Source organism: Fopius arisanus, unplaced genomic scaffold, assembly GCF_000806365.1.
Source record: "Fopius arisanus strain USDA-PBARC FA_bdor unplaced genomic scaffold, ASM80636v1 scaffold00038, whole genome shotgun sequence".
NCBI lineage: Eukaryota > Metazoa > Arthropoda > Insecta > Hymenoptera > Braconidae > Fopius > Fopius arisanus.
In genome coordinates this window covers 869337-888627 of record NW_011887777.1, presented here as the reverse complement: position 1 = coordinate 888627, position 19291 = coordinate 869337, and the positions used below count along the sequence as shown (strand labels likewise).

General features: G+C 32.9%; 1 protein-coding gene across 2 annotated transcripts in view; it reads left to right on the top strand.

The window, feature by feature from the left end:
* Positions 1 to 19291, top strand: part of Jupiter (microtubule-associated protein Jupiter) — a 76019-nt gene that overhangs the window by 7258 nt on the left and 49470 nt on the right. The window contains exon 1 of one of the 2 annotated variants that reach the window (XM_011304621.1): positions 3709 to 4112. The exons of the other annotated variant lie outside the window; for it this stretch is intronic. Within the exon in view, the coding sequence (XP_011302923.1) occupies positions 4072 to 4112 (41 nt within the window). The 5' untranslated portion in view covers positions 3709 to 4071. Of the gene's footprint in view, positions 1 to 3708; positions 4113 to 19291 lie in introns of those variants that run through there. 2 annotated transcript variants of the gene reach the window in all.

Sequence of the window (19291 nt, the reverse complement as noted above, 5' to 3'; positions counted from 1 at the left end):
AGCTGTTTGGAAAATTTAATAGTATTTGTTAAATCGCTTGGGTTCAACTCGTGTTTATTTTAAAAATTCAGCCCAAATAACCCATGCCCAATTAAACAGAAAGGGCATTAAACGAATTACTGAACAAATTGAGGTACAAGACTGTGGGAAAGGTAATGTTGTCAAACGATGTTTTTAATAACCGCTAATGGCTCGGGCCATCCAATAATCATCCAAGTTTACAGCATTCTAGATTACTAGACACCCTATCACATACTGGTGTAAATATTTCCCACTCGTATAAATGTCAGGGAAGCCCGGAATTACCAGACATCATCGTCTCTGACTCATCGTCTGCCCTGTGTATTAAAAGCCTTGATTAAATGGAAACCTAGTAGAGAATCGGCAATGTTTAGCCATTTTCAAAAATCTTAGAACATCTCGTCGTACTTGAACATATTCCTTTTTTTTTTCATTTGAAATTTCAACTATAATTTTCTAACATTCGTAGTTCTCCAACTTTGTTAATATTGAAAAAAACATAATGAAAATATTGAAATAGATAAAAAACTTTTCAAATTGATAATTCACCAAATAAAAGACTCAAAAAAAAAAATAAAAATAGGAAACAATGGGGAAATCTACGCGGAATGGGACGTCCAGCCAAAAATTTGTAGTACCGTAGTAAAAGAAGAAAATATTTAAATTTTTATCGAAAGAAAGAAAATAGTTTCATCTATGAGGTAAAGGCAAGCAATATTTTGATCAATGCTTGTGGTGTTTGATAAAAATCTTTAATAGACTTTCACAGAAATGGCCTTGAATTTTTTAATGGAAGTTTTATGGCATCTAGATATTAGTTGCCTTGGAATGTCTATTTCATTTATTTTTCAAACGGAAAATGCCCTGACCTCAATTTCCGGGATGCATTTATGGTGTATCTGAACGTGATAAGACGTCAAAAACTTCCTCTGTACGGTTTTAACGGCAAAAAACAAATATGTAAGTGAGAGAAATGACATTTATGGCATTGAAAAGATATTCATATTCATGGATTGACATGATATTTTCTACGTACATTGCAATGTTACGATCTGGGAAGAATCATTAGAAAAAATATAATGGAAACATTGTACAAATTATATTTGAATCGTAAAAGCAAGATCACTGTTAGGAGTTTTTATCCTCATTTTCCAGGCTGCAATGCATGAATATTTATATATTTGAATTAGATTAAAGCAGCAAATCTGTTAGATTCAATCACATTTTTTTTCTATACATAATTTTTCCATTTAATTACTCTATGGAAATAATGAAAAAAATGAAGAATTAGGAAAAAAGCCATAATTCAAGTAATTTTTAAGAAATACTTTTGCTTCATTGAAAATGCAATCAAGTTGTTCAACATTTTCCATAAATTTCATACAAAACATGAATTTTCGTAATGAGTTTTTCTGAGAATTTGCTACAATATAATTCTCGAGAGAATTACAGCAATCTTTTTCATAGAACTATTATGAAGAATTAATAAACTTAGTTTTCTGCTTTTCAAAAATTTCAGAATTGAAATGTCATTTCTTTCTATCTCACCTTACATCTGCATGGGGTCAAGGTCAATACAAAACTTACGAAATAGGTTTCGTTCGGAGCCCGGTAAAGTTGCAATCCGGAGAAAAAAATTTCAAATTACGGAGTCTTCTACTCTTTTTCTAGCTGATTAGAAAATTAAATCGCGAATTATTTATTGTAAATAAAATTTTTAAGTTGACTCCAAGTTGACTTCAAAAATTTTTTTTAATATACATATAGGAGGGCAGTTTTATCGTCATAGTCATCATCAAAAGCTTCTTATTTTATTTTCATATATAAACCCATAAAATATTTAAAAATAGAAATATCAACATGAATTTTCAAAGGGGTCGGAGTGCGAACGGTTGATTCATTCGGTATGCTTTAATTGCAACAAGTAAATTTACTTACAAGTTATTTTTTCTTCTCCATGTTGCTATCATTAATCACTCGGAGGGGAATATTCATGAAAAATTACGAAACATTTCACATAATCTGCAAGTGAGAGCGGTTTCGCATGAATTTCCATGTAAATATAAGCGAAAAATTTGAAATGTTCAGTAAACTTTCGGATCTCTCACTGAAAAAGTACAAAAAAAGTACCTAATTGTTTTGGGAAATGTTAAATCTAACAGGGATTACACGAATCATTATGTCCAAGAATTTTTATCTAACATTTGGTAAATTTGATGTGTTTGTGCAGCGGGTAATTTTCATTGAACTTTTCTATTGGTGCAACCACTCGACTATATTCAATCGCGACGACAGTTCCCATCGATTCTAAAGGCAACCGGAAAACCGTTAGTCCAAACCCCTACGTTTAAACTTATTCTGATGAAAAACTTCCCAATGTATTTACAAAACCAATATGAAGAAAAAAAAACCCCTTCCGTTTCATTGCAAAACTAAGAAATGGAAATAACCTTGATTACCGTTTTATTTCAAGCCGACTTATTCCCAGTCCTCCACCACTTCGAGTGATCGAATAATTTTTCAATTTTCCTCATTCTTTTCACACGAGAAATCTGCACCTTCTCATGAACAAGACCCACCGCAACGATTTCCAAGAATTCATCCGGAATTTTAAATAATGTACTCAGCAATGATTTTTCAACCATTGTTGTTCTATCATTTCACCTGAGATATTTATATTATGCATTTTCTTCTGAGAAGAAATTTACTGACCGAGACACAAACTGCTAGAATAACGGTACTCCCAACTTTTGTGGAAAAATAAGAAAAATATAATGCGAAGGATGGTTAGAAATAATAGAAAATTCTCTGGTATTTTACAAAAAAATATTTTTACTATTGGCGTTGTGGTGGTTTTGCGTAGGCAGATGTGTAGTGGGTGGGCTTGGTCAGGTCAGACGGGAAGTGCAATGATATTGGTTATCTTAACAGGAGCTTTGTCATGGGCTGTTGGCTAATAACCTCGATCGAGCGTTATATCCCTTGTAATAACAAACATTTCTAAGAGCAACGATAAGGGGCATACGTCTTGCTGTATACCGGTGTCTTTTGACGAAAGCTATTCTAAACTAAGCAATCATGACCACCTTACACTCACGAAAGAGTACATTTTTTTCTAGTGGTACATTGCTAGAATAGTTCAGTAAAATTTTTAGTATAGTGAAATTTTATATGAATTCTTAAAAAACGAATTAGTTAGTTAATCTGGTAAAAAATGGTAAAATTGATTAGTACTTCATGTTCAATGTTTATCATCAGTCAAAAATTCATGCTGCTATTAAAAAATCAATTGTTTAAATTGAAAATTGCTGTTTTCGTAAATTTTCAAGATTAATGAGAAATTTATTGAGCGGTTTTTAATTGAAATTGAGTTCAAGCTCGTGGAATGATGAAATCAAATGATACTGTTACTGATATTTCAATAAATAATGAAATAAAGCGGTGAATTCATATCTGCCGCCATTATATGGAAGCACCATATATGTGCTCGGCAGGCAAACTGGGATGAAGAAACGAAAGTAAAGTAAAGGCACACGACAGAAAGCGATGCATGTGTGGTCTGTATAGGTATTATATTCGGGTGGTGGTGCAAACACGTCGAAACCGGCAAGACTTGGGGGACCAAAGTCGATTCAACATGCGACACGAGAAAATGATCTTTCTGGTGGCACTTCAGTTGCTCCACCTCGCAGTCACCGTAAACACCCGGTGTTCATTCTCAACTCATTATTTTCACAGCCGTGAGGGCTCATTAAAAAATCACAAATAAATCGTCTAAATCTCTCGTTTTGTCTGAGAGACAGACAAAAGTTACTCAAACACTTGCGGAGTTGTGAAACGGACGGTGGGAGGACCTATTGACCCCATCGCGTGCATCAGAGGTGGAAACCAGTCTAGTGGGAAGGATATCGTGAACTTTTCAGGAAAATAACAAAAATCTAAAGACGGGAGGACCCAAGCTCTTTCGCTCATTTAGAATTCCTTTTTCTACCCATTTTTTTTTTTATTTCCTTGCATTTTATATTTATTTTGCACCGAATAACGGGGAGAATGTGGGCCGGACAGGACGACACGCAAAGATTCAAGACCAGGTAAATACTTGGCATATGTGGAACATTTCATTCATCTCACAGCTAATGTTTTAATTACCCGGATTATTCGTTTAAATGGCGTAAATTTTTATCGCCACGTTTTCACGACTATTTAATTAATTAAATGACTCTAGTTTCGTTATGTGAGATTGTTGCCGGTCATCTGCTTATCGGAATTGGAGTAATTAGGTTAATTAGATGATTTCAATTGCGAGAGAAAATTTATTCGAGTATTGGAGTGACGGAGGACCTAATTAGGGGCGTGAGGTTAATACACCGTTTTTTATTCGGAATAATTCCAGATTGGTTGAGTGAAATTGAAGATTTTTTTTAAACTATTAATGCAAAATCTTGGCAATAATGTGTGCAAGCCACAAAACCTGAATTATATGTTGTCAGGTGCATTGGAAAAAGATTTGCAGAATTTAACTTCGGCGTTGTGGAGATGTGCATCGGCAAACATCCAAAATTAGGCCAGTCCAGGTCATTCAAATTTTTGTAATTATTTCGAAAAATGTCCTCTACAATCTGCAAGACAATTTTTCTATCTTAAAAATGAAATTTGATTTATCTAAACAGGATAATTTTTTGAAATAAGAAATATCGGGCTGTTCAAAACGGTCTGATTGTAGAAGATTTTTTGAAAATAGATTTTATTCGATTGGAGAATTCAGTCGATCAATTGTGGATGGATCGGTGGAGATGAAGAGCAAGAAATTGATAGCACAGGAATTCGTGACTTTGGAATATATCTCGCGTGCCGGAAACTCTTACCTTGTTGATTCTGAAACTAGGGGCTAAGAGGGTTAAAGGGGTTATCTCTTCCTTGGCTGCCGGCTGTCGATACTCCTTTCACGTGTGGCAAATAAATCCTTGAGAAAATTCGAAATCTAGGTGGATAATGATAGGGGGGAATGAATTTGTCGAGCAATCCAACGTTTCAATGAAATTGGGGAAATGTTCGATTATATGGATCGCTCTATAAAAAAATTAGAGAATCCAAAAATCGAGCGATTGCAAAGCTCTTATTCGGAAGCATGAGGATTACTTCTCGAAAGTATTGCATCGAACTTTTCATCGCACGGTTAGAGATTCCGGCAAATTTTCACATTCACAACATTTTTAGGCTTTTGTGTATGTATAAATCTCAAAATCGAGAAATTTCTAGCCTAGAAAAAAATTCATCCAGCTTCAGGATTTAAAACCTACAATTTCTTGATATTAGAAATTTATTTTGTGTCAATATACATTCCTTCATTTCTGTTTTTTTTTTAAAGTTTAATATCGTACTGTGTTAGCCGAACGGAAATCAATTTCTGTTTGAAAAATTGCCAATTCTGTAATTAAAAGGTGAAGGTAATAATTTAATATAGCTACTAGATTATTTTTCATAGAATATCTCTAAATTTAAGACACATGTCGGAATCTGTATGCAAATCTTTTATGTAGCTTTTATTTTACTTTACTATACAAAAATCATGAAATAAGTAACAATTTCTCATAGATTTAAAGAAGATATTCGGCGAAAACTCGACTAAAAATAAATCGACTTGTTACACTTTACCCCTTCACTACAGAATTACTGGAGTGTGTGTTAATTTCTCGGTGTAAGAAATGATTTTTGTGATATTAAGTATATTTTTCGGGCAGTGTACCTTTTATAGGTCTGTCGTCGATTTTACGTCCAGTGATTCATAAACGTACAGACCTCCGTGCACTTCCATATCGGGTCACAGAATTCTCACAGCGCGCTTGACATCATCGCATTTGTGGTCAATAATTTTTCTCATCTACCTTTACATCAACCAATAATGGCCACTACTAAGTACACCGGTACTCAAATTCCTACTTTAAGTACCAAGTACTTACTGCTTAAAATACTTTATATCTATCTAGAACGATAAAAGTACTGAGTCTAATTTTTCAAAGAACCTTACCGCTATAATAATGCTTTAGCTTCTTACTGCTACAAACGTTATGAGTACTCAAGCAATATAAGTAGAAGGTAAGAAATATAGGTATACTTGAAGTTTTAGTACTTGTGATGGTAAGTAAGCAATGTGCTTAGTGCTCGTAGTACTCAGCAGTCAAGGCAGTTTAATGTAGTAGTAATCTGCGAAAAAATTTAGTAAATAACTATATCCAGGGTGTGAAAAATTGTGCCAAATTTATTATTTGAATGAGGTATGCATCTCATGGCATAATTTATCAAATGCTGCGTGAGACAAATATCAATTCTATAGTGAAAATATTTTGGAAGTGTGCCGCTTTCTTCCTCGATAAAGTACCCCATTTACCTTATTTGAACCACTCCATTTATACTGTTCGAATGTACTTAGTACTTAGGTATTATTAACGATCTAAATACAAAGTACATTTGGTACTAATTGGTGGCCTATTATATATGGTGGACAACAATTGCATTAAAAAATAAATAATCAACTTGTTTTCTTTACTTTACTGAGTATTCCATATATTTAACACATAAGGCGGTTTCCAAGTACTGAATACATTCGTCTACTTATAGCACTTAAAACTGTTTTAGTACTGAGTACTTAAGGCATTTAAGCACTTACGACTATAAGGGATTCAGCAATTTGCGATGGGCAAGTTTCTGAGTACTCTGTACCCCGTACATAGTTAGTACTCTGCGTGGAATATTTGGTAACCGATATATCCAGCACATAGCATCATAAGTACCAAATAATCGATATAGCAAATAGTACTAGGGATCAAATCGGATTAAATACTCACTACGGTGAGTCCAGTTACAAGCACTAAATCCATAATACTAGGTACTAATTACTGAGTATTAAGTGCTTGGCACTCGACATTATTGTGGACTGAATTTTTTGTAAGTACTTTGTACTTAGTGCTGGGTGTACTTAAGCATTTAGAATCTAGTAGGATTTTATTAGTGATAATTTATCTCAATACTCCCATAGTGTCTCGAATGCTATTCTCGATGAAGGCTTTATAATTAGATGGTATTACAGAGGTATGAATTTTTATATGGGAGTGATGAGTACTTGGTGTGGATAACTTATCCTGATTTTTATTGAACGGTAGTTTGAGGGAAGCTTTGATTATTCGATCGATCGATTTCGAGACAGAGTGGAACGACCTCATCGACATAGCTTGTATACATAAAGATGTGTCTGGGCACGCGAGTTTTCTAGTTCAAAAATCGATGAGGAATTTGTCGGTATCGCGTGTGTGCTACAGTGTTAAAGCCTCAATCTTTGAATTACTCCATTAAATGAGGGATTAATTGAGTGATAGAACAGGAAAGAGAACGGCGGAACATGTGTAAACATCATGTATTTGGTTTACAAGTAATCATGTACTGTTAGGAAATTACTTGTCCATTTTCAAGTTGAAAAAAGTTGACATTTTTTATAACGACAAATTTACAGGAAATTCAGTAGCATTTTGTTTTTAAATATCAATCAACGTTTTGGAGATCAATGAAAATTCAAACAAGTTAATAGAAGTAATTTTTATTCTCAATGTCGTGATACTTTTTTTTTTTAGTATCAATGCCTTAAATTAAGCTTGACTTTTCTTGAGAGGAGATCTTTCGGGAATTGAAATGCTCAATGAAAAAAAAATTACCACTATAGTAGTCCGTAGACACTCGAGTACATGATGAAGAGGGAAGTCGTCTCCATGTAAATTAAATAAAATGACATCAAATGAGATCAGATGAACTCAGAGGGATAGCTAAGTATCTAGACAATTGTAATAGCCGAGACTCTTTCAAGCCGATGAAAAAAGACCAACTCAGCAAGCGAATCAAGACAGAAGACAACGAAATAAATGAAACAAGTGCATTTACCTCTTTTACTCGGGGAAAAAATTCAAGACTATGTGGAGACTTTGTCTGATACTTGCGGCTGCTTTGTAACGAGATAAGTCCGCATACAGTGAAATTCGTCGCTTTGTAAAGCCACTGAATGGCATTTCCTGGATTTTACGAGCACGTCTACGTGTTTGCCCTCAAATTGACGCCCTCGCTTGGTCGCGTGCCTCAAGTAATTAAGTTTTATCATCCAACTTTTCTCAAAAATATACCCCTTCAACTCATTCTCTTGGACACTACGGCATCTCATATGCCACAATTATGTTGAATACATATTATCAAATCTTACGGTTAATTACGAAATTTGATCTTGTCAATTATTAGATGAAATATGTGAATTGCAATTCTATTTACTTGACTAATTAGGGAATTCAACTTCTAAATAAGCAGATGAAAATTTTCTAAAAGTAGATGAAAAACCTAAATTATGAGATGAAAAATCTGAGTTATGATATTCGAATTTGTAAATTATGAGATGTAAATCATAAATGATGATTTCAAACTCGTAAATTACATGGTTGATACTTGTAATTTGTGTTCTTAATGCCGTAACGTATAAGTTGGAAATCGTAATTTACGTTTTTAATATCGTTTTCATCTTAAGTTTTCAACCAGAACCAGTATTGTACCATTACCTTTTTTTTTGCTTATATATTTCATTGATTTACTATTTTAAAAACAACAGAGTTACTATTTACCATTTTCTGAAATGAAGCTCTCTTTCATTCACGTATTTCATTTTTAATGAAGAAGAAATAGTATAAAAAAAAACTAACCGTTAAGTACACGTTCTTAAACGTAATTGACTTAAACGTAATTGTTTTTAAAACGTACATTTTGAAAATGACATATTTTTTCGCGGTATTCTGATCAATAATTTCTCTGGAGTCGAAAGAAAAAATGAAGAAAGGTGGAAAGGAGGCGAAATGTCTTCACTAGTTGTGTTTTTAGCAACTTTTTCTGATATTTTATTGAAAAATTATTATTTATTACCAAAATTAAAACCCATCGTGTTTTTTACTTACTGAAACTATCGAACTTAAACGTTCAATTTAATTGAAAAAAATTTTATGGTGAAAAAATTAAATATTATTATAAAATGAAGTTAAATATTTTTTTACTCAATTGGATTAATGTCCAATCTTTACAATGATTTTTAAAAGTTGAACTATCTTTGAAAAAATACTAATGAAACCATCACCCCACATTTCATTGAATTTCTTAAACGAATTTCATATTCACGGGTTCATTTCAAGTCAAGGGTTAATAAACGAAGTAATGATGAAATAAATTAAGCGAATTTCCATCGATAGTGTACCGTACAATATACTATAGAGTCTGCTTCTGAACGCCGGAGGAAATTACAGAAAAAATATTCTCCTTGTACTAATGATTTAATGTTTTATTATAATGACGAAATGACGGTAACTATTGACTTATCATTCTAATCAGCCTTAAACAGCTTTTAATTTTAAACTGAAAATCCTGCTCTAAATACCATTGACCGGTTATAATAACCGTGGAATATTCACCTAGTGTTGGAGTATATTAGTACAAGATACTAAATCGTTGAATAAAGAGCTTGAGATCTCTGGGTTAGTTGTTAGTTTAGTTGTTATGCGCCTCTGAATGAGACACGTTTGAGGCAGTGAGGGTGTGGGCGAACTCCAGGACTCGTTCTCAATTCTCATTATCAATGAGAAAGTCCACACACCGAGCCGTCGACTCACTGGGTGCAGCGTATGCCATTATTTCGATATTAACATCGATGTTTCATCAACAGAAAAAAAACAAGCTCGCTATATACAAAAAAATCATTAGTCGATCATCCCAATTCATCTAATTAAGTTTAAGATTGGATGAATAATCATTTTTGTTTCTAATTCCCGTTGGCCCACATTCACTCAAGTTATCATGGAAAACGTTATCCTATTGATTCAATGATTAAATAAGTACTTGTTTTTGGGAAATGGTATGTATTTGTCATTCCTGGGAGTCAAGTTTCATGTGTCAATCACTTTAGTTACTTGGCATCTCGAATCTAATATATTTTATGTCACCGCGGACGGTAAAACGGCCACAATGACATAAAATAGCATCATAGCCACGGCGAAAAAAGTGATTCACTTTTTCTGTCCTAGGCGTGAAAAATACTATTATCATTCATTATTAATTGTTTAAGTGATTTTTTTTTTGGTTGTTGATAAGTAAAAAATTGTACTTACATTGTGTCAATGTAACGGTGATTTACGAATTAGTTTATAAATTCTAGAAGAAGCTATTTTTAAACTTCCTCCATGAGAGGAAAATAAAAACTAAGGAATTTAGAAATTGTTTTCAGCACCTAATTCACTTTAAGCTGCTTACGCGAAAGGTTGATAGAAGTGATTGAAATGTGGATTGATTTTAGAAAACTTTGAAATCATAACTCTTCCCTTGAATTTGTACTTTTCGAATTGATTTTTGATCAAACAAAGAGTTCTTGAAAGTGTCTATTAAAACGAAAATTCATTTACTGATTTTTTACTACAAATAAATTCTAGTAGACAAGAATGTACAGGAATCCCTTTTTTAGTCAGTAATGCTAATCATTCAATTAAGTAATAAATTGAAAGTATTGAAATTAAGACGTAAAAGTATTTGAGAGAAATTGAAAAATCACTTGTCACTAATATCTTCGCAACTTAAGTATAAGTCGATTGGCAGGTGTAATACTTCATCTAAGGACACAAAATGTATTTGGGATCAGTATTTTTAGAATTTTTCAAAATTGAATTCCCCCCTTGGACAAGTTTCCACTCCATGCTTATAGAAATTTCTTGAAATTTCAGTCATAATTAGATCTGGATGTACGTTAATGGGAATTTGTTTCATTCATATTAAAAATTTAAAACAATGAGCATTTTCATGCTAAACGATTATTTTTTTCTGAAATAAAAATTTAAATTGTAAGAACCATACTAAAAATTGAACAATAATAGTAATTCAATTGTATTGAGAAGTTATTCTTCGAATTTTGCATATTATCACGGGTTTTCAGGTCCGTATTGATTTTAAAATTGAGACCTACTTGAATATTCAAGAAGTGAAGTGATTCGTAACTAACAAGCTCTAAAGAAATTTCATATCACTTTGGCTTCATTAAAAGTTTGAATTTTCCAACAGTTGGGTTAGATGTAATTTTTTTCTAGCGTAATGTAATTTAATTTTCAAACTCATTGAGTTTATTAAATCCGTTAATTTGTAAGCGATTAACTCTCCTTGAAAATTTAATAATGAGATAAAACGGTGGACTAATGTTCCGCAAAGATGACTCTGTGGTCATTTATGACATGCGCCAGTCGTCATGTGTAAAATGTTTTTTAACGTCTGCACTCCTGCGGTAAATCAAACAGTATTAACCACGTATTTCCTCATTACGTGCACAGTTAACCGGGTGTGGTGCGGTAAAACTTCTGGCAGTATGAATATTAAAGGTGCATGAGCATTCGTAAGAGTCGTTAAAGTATCTTGACGCGTGAAGTTTAAAAAAAAATCTGCCAACGGTGGGAACAAATGCGAGGAAATATTGTGAACAGTCTTTCAGTGTCTGGCAACTAAAGTTCATAATTGGGTTAACGGGAACGCATCGGACACCCACCGCCTGCACAGAAAGAAAACAATCCTTGTTTCAAGGGATAGATACACCCAAAAAATAATTCCTATTGACAAGTACCAAAAGTAACAAAGCACATATTTCTGTACTTTGCCAGAGTCACCAAATTACTTACCTCACGCGAAAAAAAGAAATACATGAATCATGCATATTTTCTACTTGATTCTAATATATTCATAATTATTGTTTCAATCGTGGAAAAATCAATTTTTCATCAATATAAAGTATAAAATATACTTGATTCAAGTTTTTTCTCCCTAGCTCACGTCTTGTAGGCTGCAACGTCGATAAGTTTTACTACAAATTTGTCTCTGTCATAACAATTTGAATTTTACGTTGGGAACTTTCTTGATATTTCAGTGGAACTGAAAACCGATAGTTTCCAAGAAATGTTCTACACTTCTAACCAAAAGTTTTTATCTGTTCAGTTGAGATATGAAAAATTCATTGCGTTGGTTCCAAAACTTTATGTAATGGATATTTATTCGCCTGGATAGAATATCTTCACGAAATGTGAATAATAAATGGAAATGAATAATGATAAAAGCTTCGCCGGGTCTTTGTAAAATAGGCATGCACTACAAACCTATCAATTTGACGAAATGGAAATTTACGTAAATATTGAGTGGGCAATATCTTTTACATGCACGTTCCATCAGCAATCATGTAAATTGGTGTTATCCATTTTTACGGGATGGATGTTTACAAAGGGTCGAGAGTAGCAATCGATCGCGATTAAACAGGTTGGCAATTGTACGGATCTTTCTCGTGCTCGTGCAACCGTTTCGATCTATATTCCGGCCAGAGGTTGAAAACAATTTCCTCTCCTATTTTCTGGAGCAAACGGTGTGTCTTTCCATGTTCCATATTTGCCTGTGGGGACGAATTTTCTAAAAATTTTCTTCTCCCCAGTTGGGTTATCCATACACCCTTAAACATTCTTCAATTTCCACATTAACGGAAAAATCCGACCGCTTTGAGGCATCCGACATGCCGATAAGATTTTTTAACTTTTTTATCTGAGCTTAATTCCTCTGATATTATCATTTGTTCAAATGTAATGAAGATTAGGAGAGAGATTCGAGAGGAAGTTAAATAGAAAAAGAAATTGATGGAATCTTTGGAATGGAAATTTTTTATCACATCACATTTTCACTGATATGGCAAGGATTAAAAAAATGGAAAATGCAAATCATCGGCGATTTTTCGCTCATTATCATCGTAAAAATTCAGGTAAATCGTTCCATTTTCCATGCATTCATAATTTCATAGGGTTCCCAGGGAGATTGTTAGTTTCACGAATTTTTACAATTAAAAATTCCAAAATTTATTAAAAAATCCATTGAAACTTGAAAATTTCCCTTACTAACTCCATAAAAATTTATGGAAATGCCCATTTAAAATAAACAACTCTACCCCCGAATTTCCAATAAATTGAAAATTAAGTTTAATTTGGAACTTGATACTCATGGTTCGATAAAAAATTCTAGTTGGGCGATTCTCGTCCTCTTGTTGTTAATTTTGCTATAAATTTTACACTACTCATAATTTACATCTTAATTATAAAAATAAAGATACCATAAATTATACGTTCTAGAAGCCGAATTTAACATTTACATGGAGAGAAATATTGAATAAGAATTACGAAACTTAACTTTGCTTACCGGTTTTGAACGTCAGAATATTTCCGTGGTCAGATCGTAATTTTTCCCGAAAAATTCATGCAAAAAATGCTGAACTGAAAAGATCTGTCATACACAGTTTCGTAGAATTCTCATTCACTATTTTCCCTTTGGAATCGAAGAAAAGATGAGGAATTTTGAACAAATATTTGAATGAATCAATGAGAATTTCTCTCGGTGCAATTTTTTCTGTACGAATGTACAAATAAAAGAAGTTTAATTTATTTTAGAACTTTATTTCAAGTATACTTTACACTTGATTGGTCGATGAATATTTAGAAAAAATTGAATTTTTCACGATTTTAATAACAATTTTAAATGTATTATGATCAAGTATAACTATACTTGATTCAAGTATTTTCTTTTTTTTTTTGTCTATTCATGAAATTTCCCCATGAATTTTTTCTCGAAGAACCCAGTGTCTCACGATTTATTCTCCCAGCATAATTGAATATGAAAAAAATTTCAATCAATGGGAGAATAATTTAGAACGAGTTTGCGCCAACACTTCCATTTGAGTATGGTACATTCTGAAATCGGCCAAGTTCCACTTGGCATTAACCTTCCGATGGTCTCTCGGAAAGAAGTCGTCAGGAATAGAGGGAACAAACCGGATTGGAATGGAATCTCCTCCCCACAAGAGCTCCTGATAATTGTGGACAATTAGTTAGCTCTTTTGGTGTCCATCTCTCACAGAATAATAATCTCGTTTACTTATCAATTTATGATTCCCACCCTACCCATTAAAAGCTAATTGCAGCCAAGGGAATGCAATTCCGAAGAACCATTTGGTGCATGCAGATGCAATTTGAGTAGTAAAAAATAATATAATTTATAAATTTTCCATTATTCAAAATTTTTCAAAAAGTTTGACTTAAAAAAAAATTTATTTATTTAGAGTTTTGAGATCATAATAGAGAATTTATTTACACTGTCAGTGTTGGGATATTTGCATGCAGGTTAACAATCATTATTAGACTAGATTAGATTTTACATTCGGTTAGATATTGACATATTTTTTTAGTATAAGTGAGGTGAGTCGCATCCCTGAATTTATTTGTTGTACTCCAATCAATCTCTAATAACCGACGACATCTATCAAATTCTGTAGTTGATTAACTCAAAAGCAGTAAAGTTAACAGTAGAGTATGTACCAGTAAGTAGTACCTCAAAATGGAGAATTACCGGAATACTCAATGACGAACTTTATTGTGGTTTATTGTGTTGAAAATTTCAACTTTTTTTACATGAAATTTCAAGGTTCATTTTTCAATAGTGTAACCTTTCTGTTTTTGGGTTTTTCAACTCCAGAGTTTTGTCAATTCATTGAAAATTGAATAAAGTATGAAATTCAAACAAATTGGAATAATTAACAATTTATAAAAGATATTCCTTTCTCATCCTCACTCATTCACTCACTCACTTGATCACTTGTAATTTTATAGTAATCCCATGAGCAATATGGCAAATCATGTTTTCGAGTGCGTACTTCACTATTTTTGGATGTCCGCACGCAAAGGGCCCACTTTGTCGGTTTAAGTTTTTGAGACAATGGCAGTTTTTTAAGGTCTGTCCCAATTCTTCCATTTTTAATGACTTCAGGATAAAGTTTGGTATTTTTCTCGGCGAATCCTACCAATTTCACGATTCTAGGTTTATTCAAAGTGTTATTTTCGTTTGTTTGAAGAAAAATTGAAAAGGGCCCTTTGTCATTTGAGCGTAGAACTTGAGAATTTAGCTGTTTTATGTGGGTTGATTGCATGACAAAACACATTGATAGATGCACCTGGATGAGTACTAAATATTTAATGAATTTGACCATTCGAGCGAACAATCAATGTTCTTTTTTTAGACGAAATAAATATGAGTTCAAAGAGCAATGTATTTTGTCAAAATTGTATGTCAAAATGGTATTTTGTGTTTCTCGGTATTTGATAGATCCTCGAGTTCATATAATAATCATAATTATTTTAATTGTTATTGACTATCGTCTTAAGGTTGTTGTCGCGTAGAATTTTTTTTCGACAGTTTTCGTTAACAATTTTATGGTGAATAGTTTGAAAAATTAGCAACAAAATGAGCCTTTTCCGTTTGCAATTGACCGTTTTGAACTTGAGATATAAATTTTTGAAATTCGAGTGATTTAACACGTGTTTAAATGGAGTTTTGCCGATTAGAATTTTTGAAAAATCAACGACTCGACAGTTTCAGAAATAAAAAAAACGTGGAATATACATCGTGGGAGAAAATACAGAAAAAAAAATCAAATCGATTGACCGTTTGGTTTACGGAATATAATTATCGGAAATTCATAAATTTATATAATTGAAAATAGTTAATATGGAAAATATATAGTTATGCTTTAGCTATCCATACACAATGCAATCAATCAAGTGAGACTATATACCGCTAAAAGATTGTGTTCTAAACTGGCCCGTTTTACAGCGGATAAACTTTTTACAGAGACTGTCGCGCGACAACCACCTTAAGAATCGGAGAAAAGGGGCCAATTTGCCGAAGCTTGTTTATTTAATGAGAACCTAATAATTTGATCTGAATAAAAGTTGGTTTATGTTGAGTTGATGAGTATTTCGTAGAAATTCAAACCACAATCTGTTCAACTTCCAAGTATAGAATTCAAGATATTAGTACTTTGAACTTCGATTTTATTACAAGGTTTTTGCATTTTCACCTTTGAAGATCTATAACTGTGCGGTTTTTGAATCTATAATGGCACATGCAACCTCCGAAAATGTTTCAAATTTAATCAGATATACGCCCATATATGGATAAGTCCAATACTGCCCAATAAGTGGGCCCTTCGCCTGCGGACGTCCACCACATATACGAAAAAAACAAATCGAGCACATTTTATGGTTTATTTAAGTACATAATAACTACATATGGTAAAATCAAATCGCATGTAGATGATATATAATTACTTACATAAAAATTTTTTCCATGAGTTATACGTCAGTAATAAACCAGAAAAATTTTGAAAAATCTGGCAATTACTTCGCGCTGATTTTTTACGATGAACGGTAAATTCAATGAAGATGGTCAATTGAAATTGAATGAAAATTGTCATAATGAAAAATTCGGACATTCGGATATTATTTTATGCCATCGGTGCCCGTAATCGCGCGATTCTAACCTCGCTTCGCTCGGTTAAATCGCGGATTCCGGGCGCGATGACATAAAATTTTGTATGAAACGCGTGCGTAATATATTTTTCGACTCATGGGATTGTAAAACTCGCCTTCGGCTCGTGTTACAAACCCCCCACGAGTCAAAAAATATATTACGCACGTGTTGCATAGTATACTATGTGATTTAAAGCCGAAAACAGTGATATATTAGTTGAATAAAGAGTTTTTTACGTGATGTCGATTTGTCGACAGGGCATAGAAAGTTGAGGGTGTCTTTTCATTTATCCAGGAAGGAAGAGGGACACGGAAATGCTTTAATTTGCACTTGGGTGCCCATGTGCCCGTGAAAGAAACTCAAGTGCAGCATGAACTTGAACAGACTTGTTACATTTTCAAGAATAAAAGGCAATTCATTGAGAATAGCATGGGAACTTCGAGATAGAAAAAGGAAAAAAAATATGATAAAATATGAATATGGTTTAGGTCTGTGTGTCGCGTTGTTATGCGGCTCATGCGTGTGTCGTAACGACAATCTGTAGGAGTCAGCAATAATAACCTACGGGGAATTGCATTTCACAAGATTTCTCACCCTAGCATTAGCTTCACCGACTTCAACCACTTTCAACATTGAATTTTAATTGTATCCCAGTTGAATGATTTTCACTCGTCTTCACTCCCTTTCTCTCAATTATTTGCATATATTGAGAATCTTAACCTCTGTGATGTGCAATTTCACGCTAAATTGTGAGAATCATTTCAAGAATATTTTCAAATAGAAATCGAGTTAATCCCAACTAGCGCTCTTCCTTTTTCATTCATTTATAGTGATAAAAATGACAAATGTCCTCAATTTTCTATGAGTTTATTGTGTGCACCTTTCGATGCGTTACCGCCAACCAATTAACAGGAGCATCCAGCTCAGCCGGACAATTCTCCTTAAGATTTTATATCGCTATTGTTTATTTTTTATTTAACAAGAAAAATAAGGCATCCATGAGTCTCTATTTTTTGCGGATTACAGCCCTGTGAATTTTAAGTACTGGGAGAGAATTTTAATGCTCAAGTGAAAGCTCGCGGGGGCAATTGACACGATATAGAGGTCGACGAAATAAACTTTAAGAAAATTAAAGATATAAGAGGAAAAAAAAGCCTATATGCACGCCGAAGCATGATTCCGGCTACCAACACACGATGCGCTCCTTTCCACGGGCATTGGACTTCTCTAGATCTAACCACACAAATATTCCATTAAAATTACGTATATTTTCATAATTTTGGAGTTAAATGTAGTTGAGAAAAATTTTACCCAACTGCTACGAAATTTTTTCAGCGAGCTCTTTCGTTTTTAGCTTTCAATTTTTGAGTCACTTCCGTACACTGAGACAAAAAATATTGAATTTTAAATATGCATTTATTGTCGATTTATTAATAATGTTTGTACAATCGCATTTTTTTAGTGAACTTCCTGAGTAGCTTCCGTACACTGAGATAAAAATGTATTTTTTTTGCATTATGCGTTTATTTCAAAAAAATATTTATGCGAAAATATTGTATTTTTACACTTGAATTATTTGAAGACGATCTTCATCGGGTTTTAATTATGACAAATACGATATACGAGATAAATATTCAATGAAAATACCCTATATATTTCTAATGTTTTGGAGGGAGATGTAGTTGAAGAGGACTTTACAGTATTGCTACGGAATTTAGCAGCGAGTTGTATGATTTTAATGTGAATTCACTATGAAAAATTATTGTGCCGCGACTTAAATTTTCAGAGTCGCTTCCGCATAATCGCTCAGCGCCTTGTGAATTCCGTATTTTTTATCAAACATTTCTCTGCGTGTAACTTGGATTCAACGAGAATTTTATCACGTAGGCTTGTACTCATATGTGGACGTTGTGAGGTCGAGTGCTGGGAGGTATTTCATCGAAGATGCATAGTGCATTTACAACGAAGAATATGACCACAATATATTTTTTCTTTTCCAGCACTCAATTATGTTTGACAGTCTTGAGAATATCAGGAAAAATTATGAAACCTTCACCGCGATAACATAACTACTAACTGAACTAACTAAACGTCACTGCTTTTGCCAAATAAATTTCTTAAGTACAATAAAAATCACGCACAAATACTTGTATATTGAATATTGTAAAAAAAACTTCGCAAAAGTATTGGACTAAATTTTTGAGCAGTAGCCTTATGAAAATACTTGTGGGTATTTTTAAAAACACCACGAGAGTCGTTAAAGTAGAACTGTATTAGCAAACATTAATGTATTTTAGTGATATATTTATCAGAACATTGCATATAAAACAACAACTTCTTTCATTTTTACTAATCTTTTTTTTTTTACTATGCAGTTGGAAATTAATTGACATTTTACTCAGAAAATCATCTGAATTTTCCAGTGGATAAGTTTGAAGTCAATTTCAATTGAAAAGAGTGTTAAAATGAGGTTATTCATATTGAAGGATTACTGATATATCAACGAAAGTTTTAATAATAAAAGAATTTTTAGAATCAATGTGAAAATTGAACATCAAATACAACTTTATTTTCAATAGATTAATAATTTATGGAAATTGTGTACTTTCCACATTTTCATGGCTTGTTAGTGTCATATGGACCTGTGAATAGAAAATTCCTTTAATATTGAAAAAATTATCTGATTAATCCATAGAAAATATAAGTCTAAAGAAATGTAATGTAGTTTTAATTGGTACTATATATATTTATTTTCATATGTATACCCTCTCGGGTCTTTACATTTTGTTCCCTTCCCCAACCCCTTACAAGAAAACTAATAGTAAAAATACAAAAT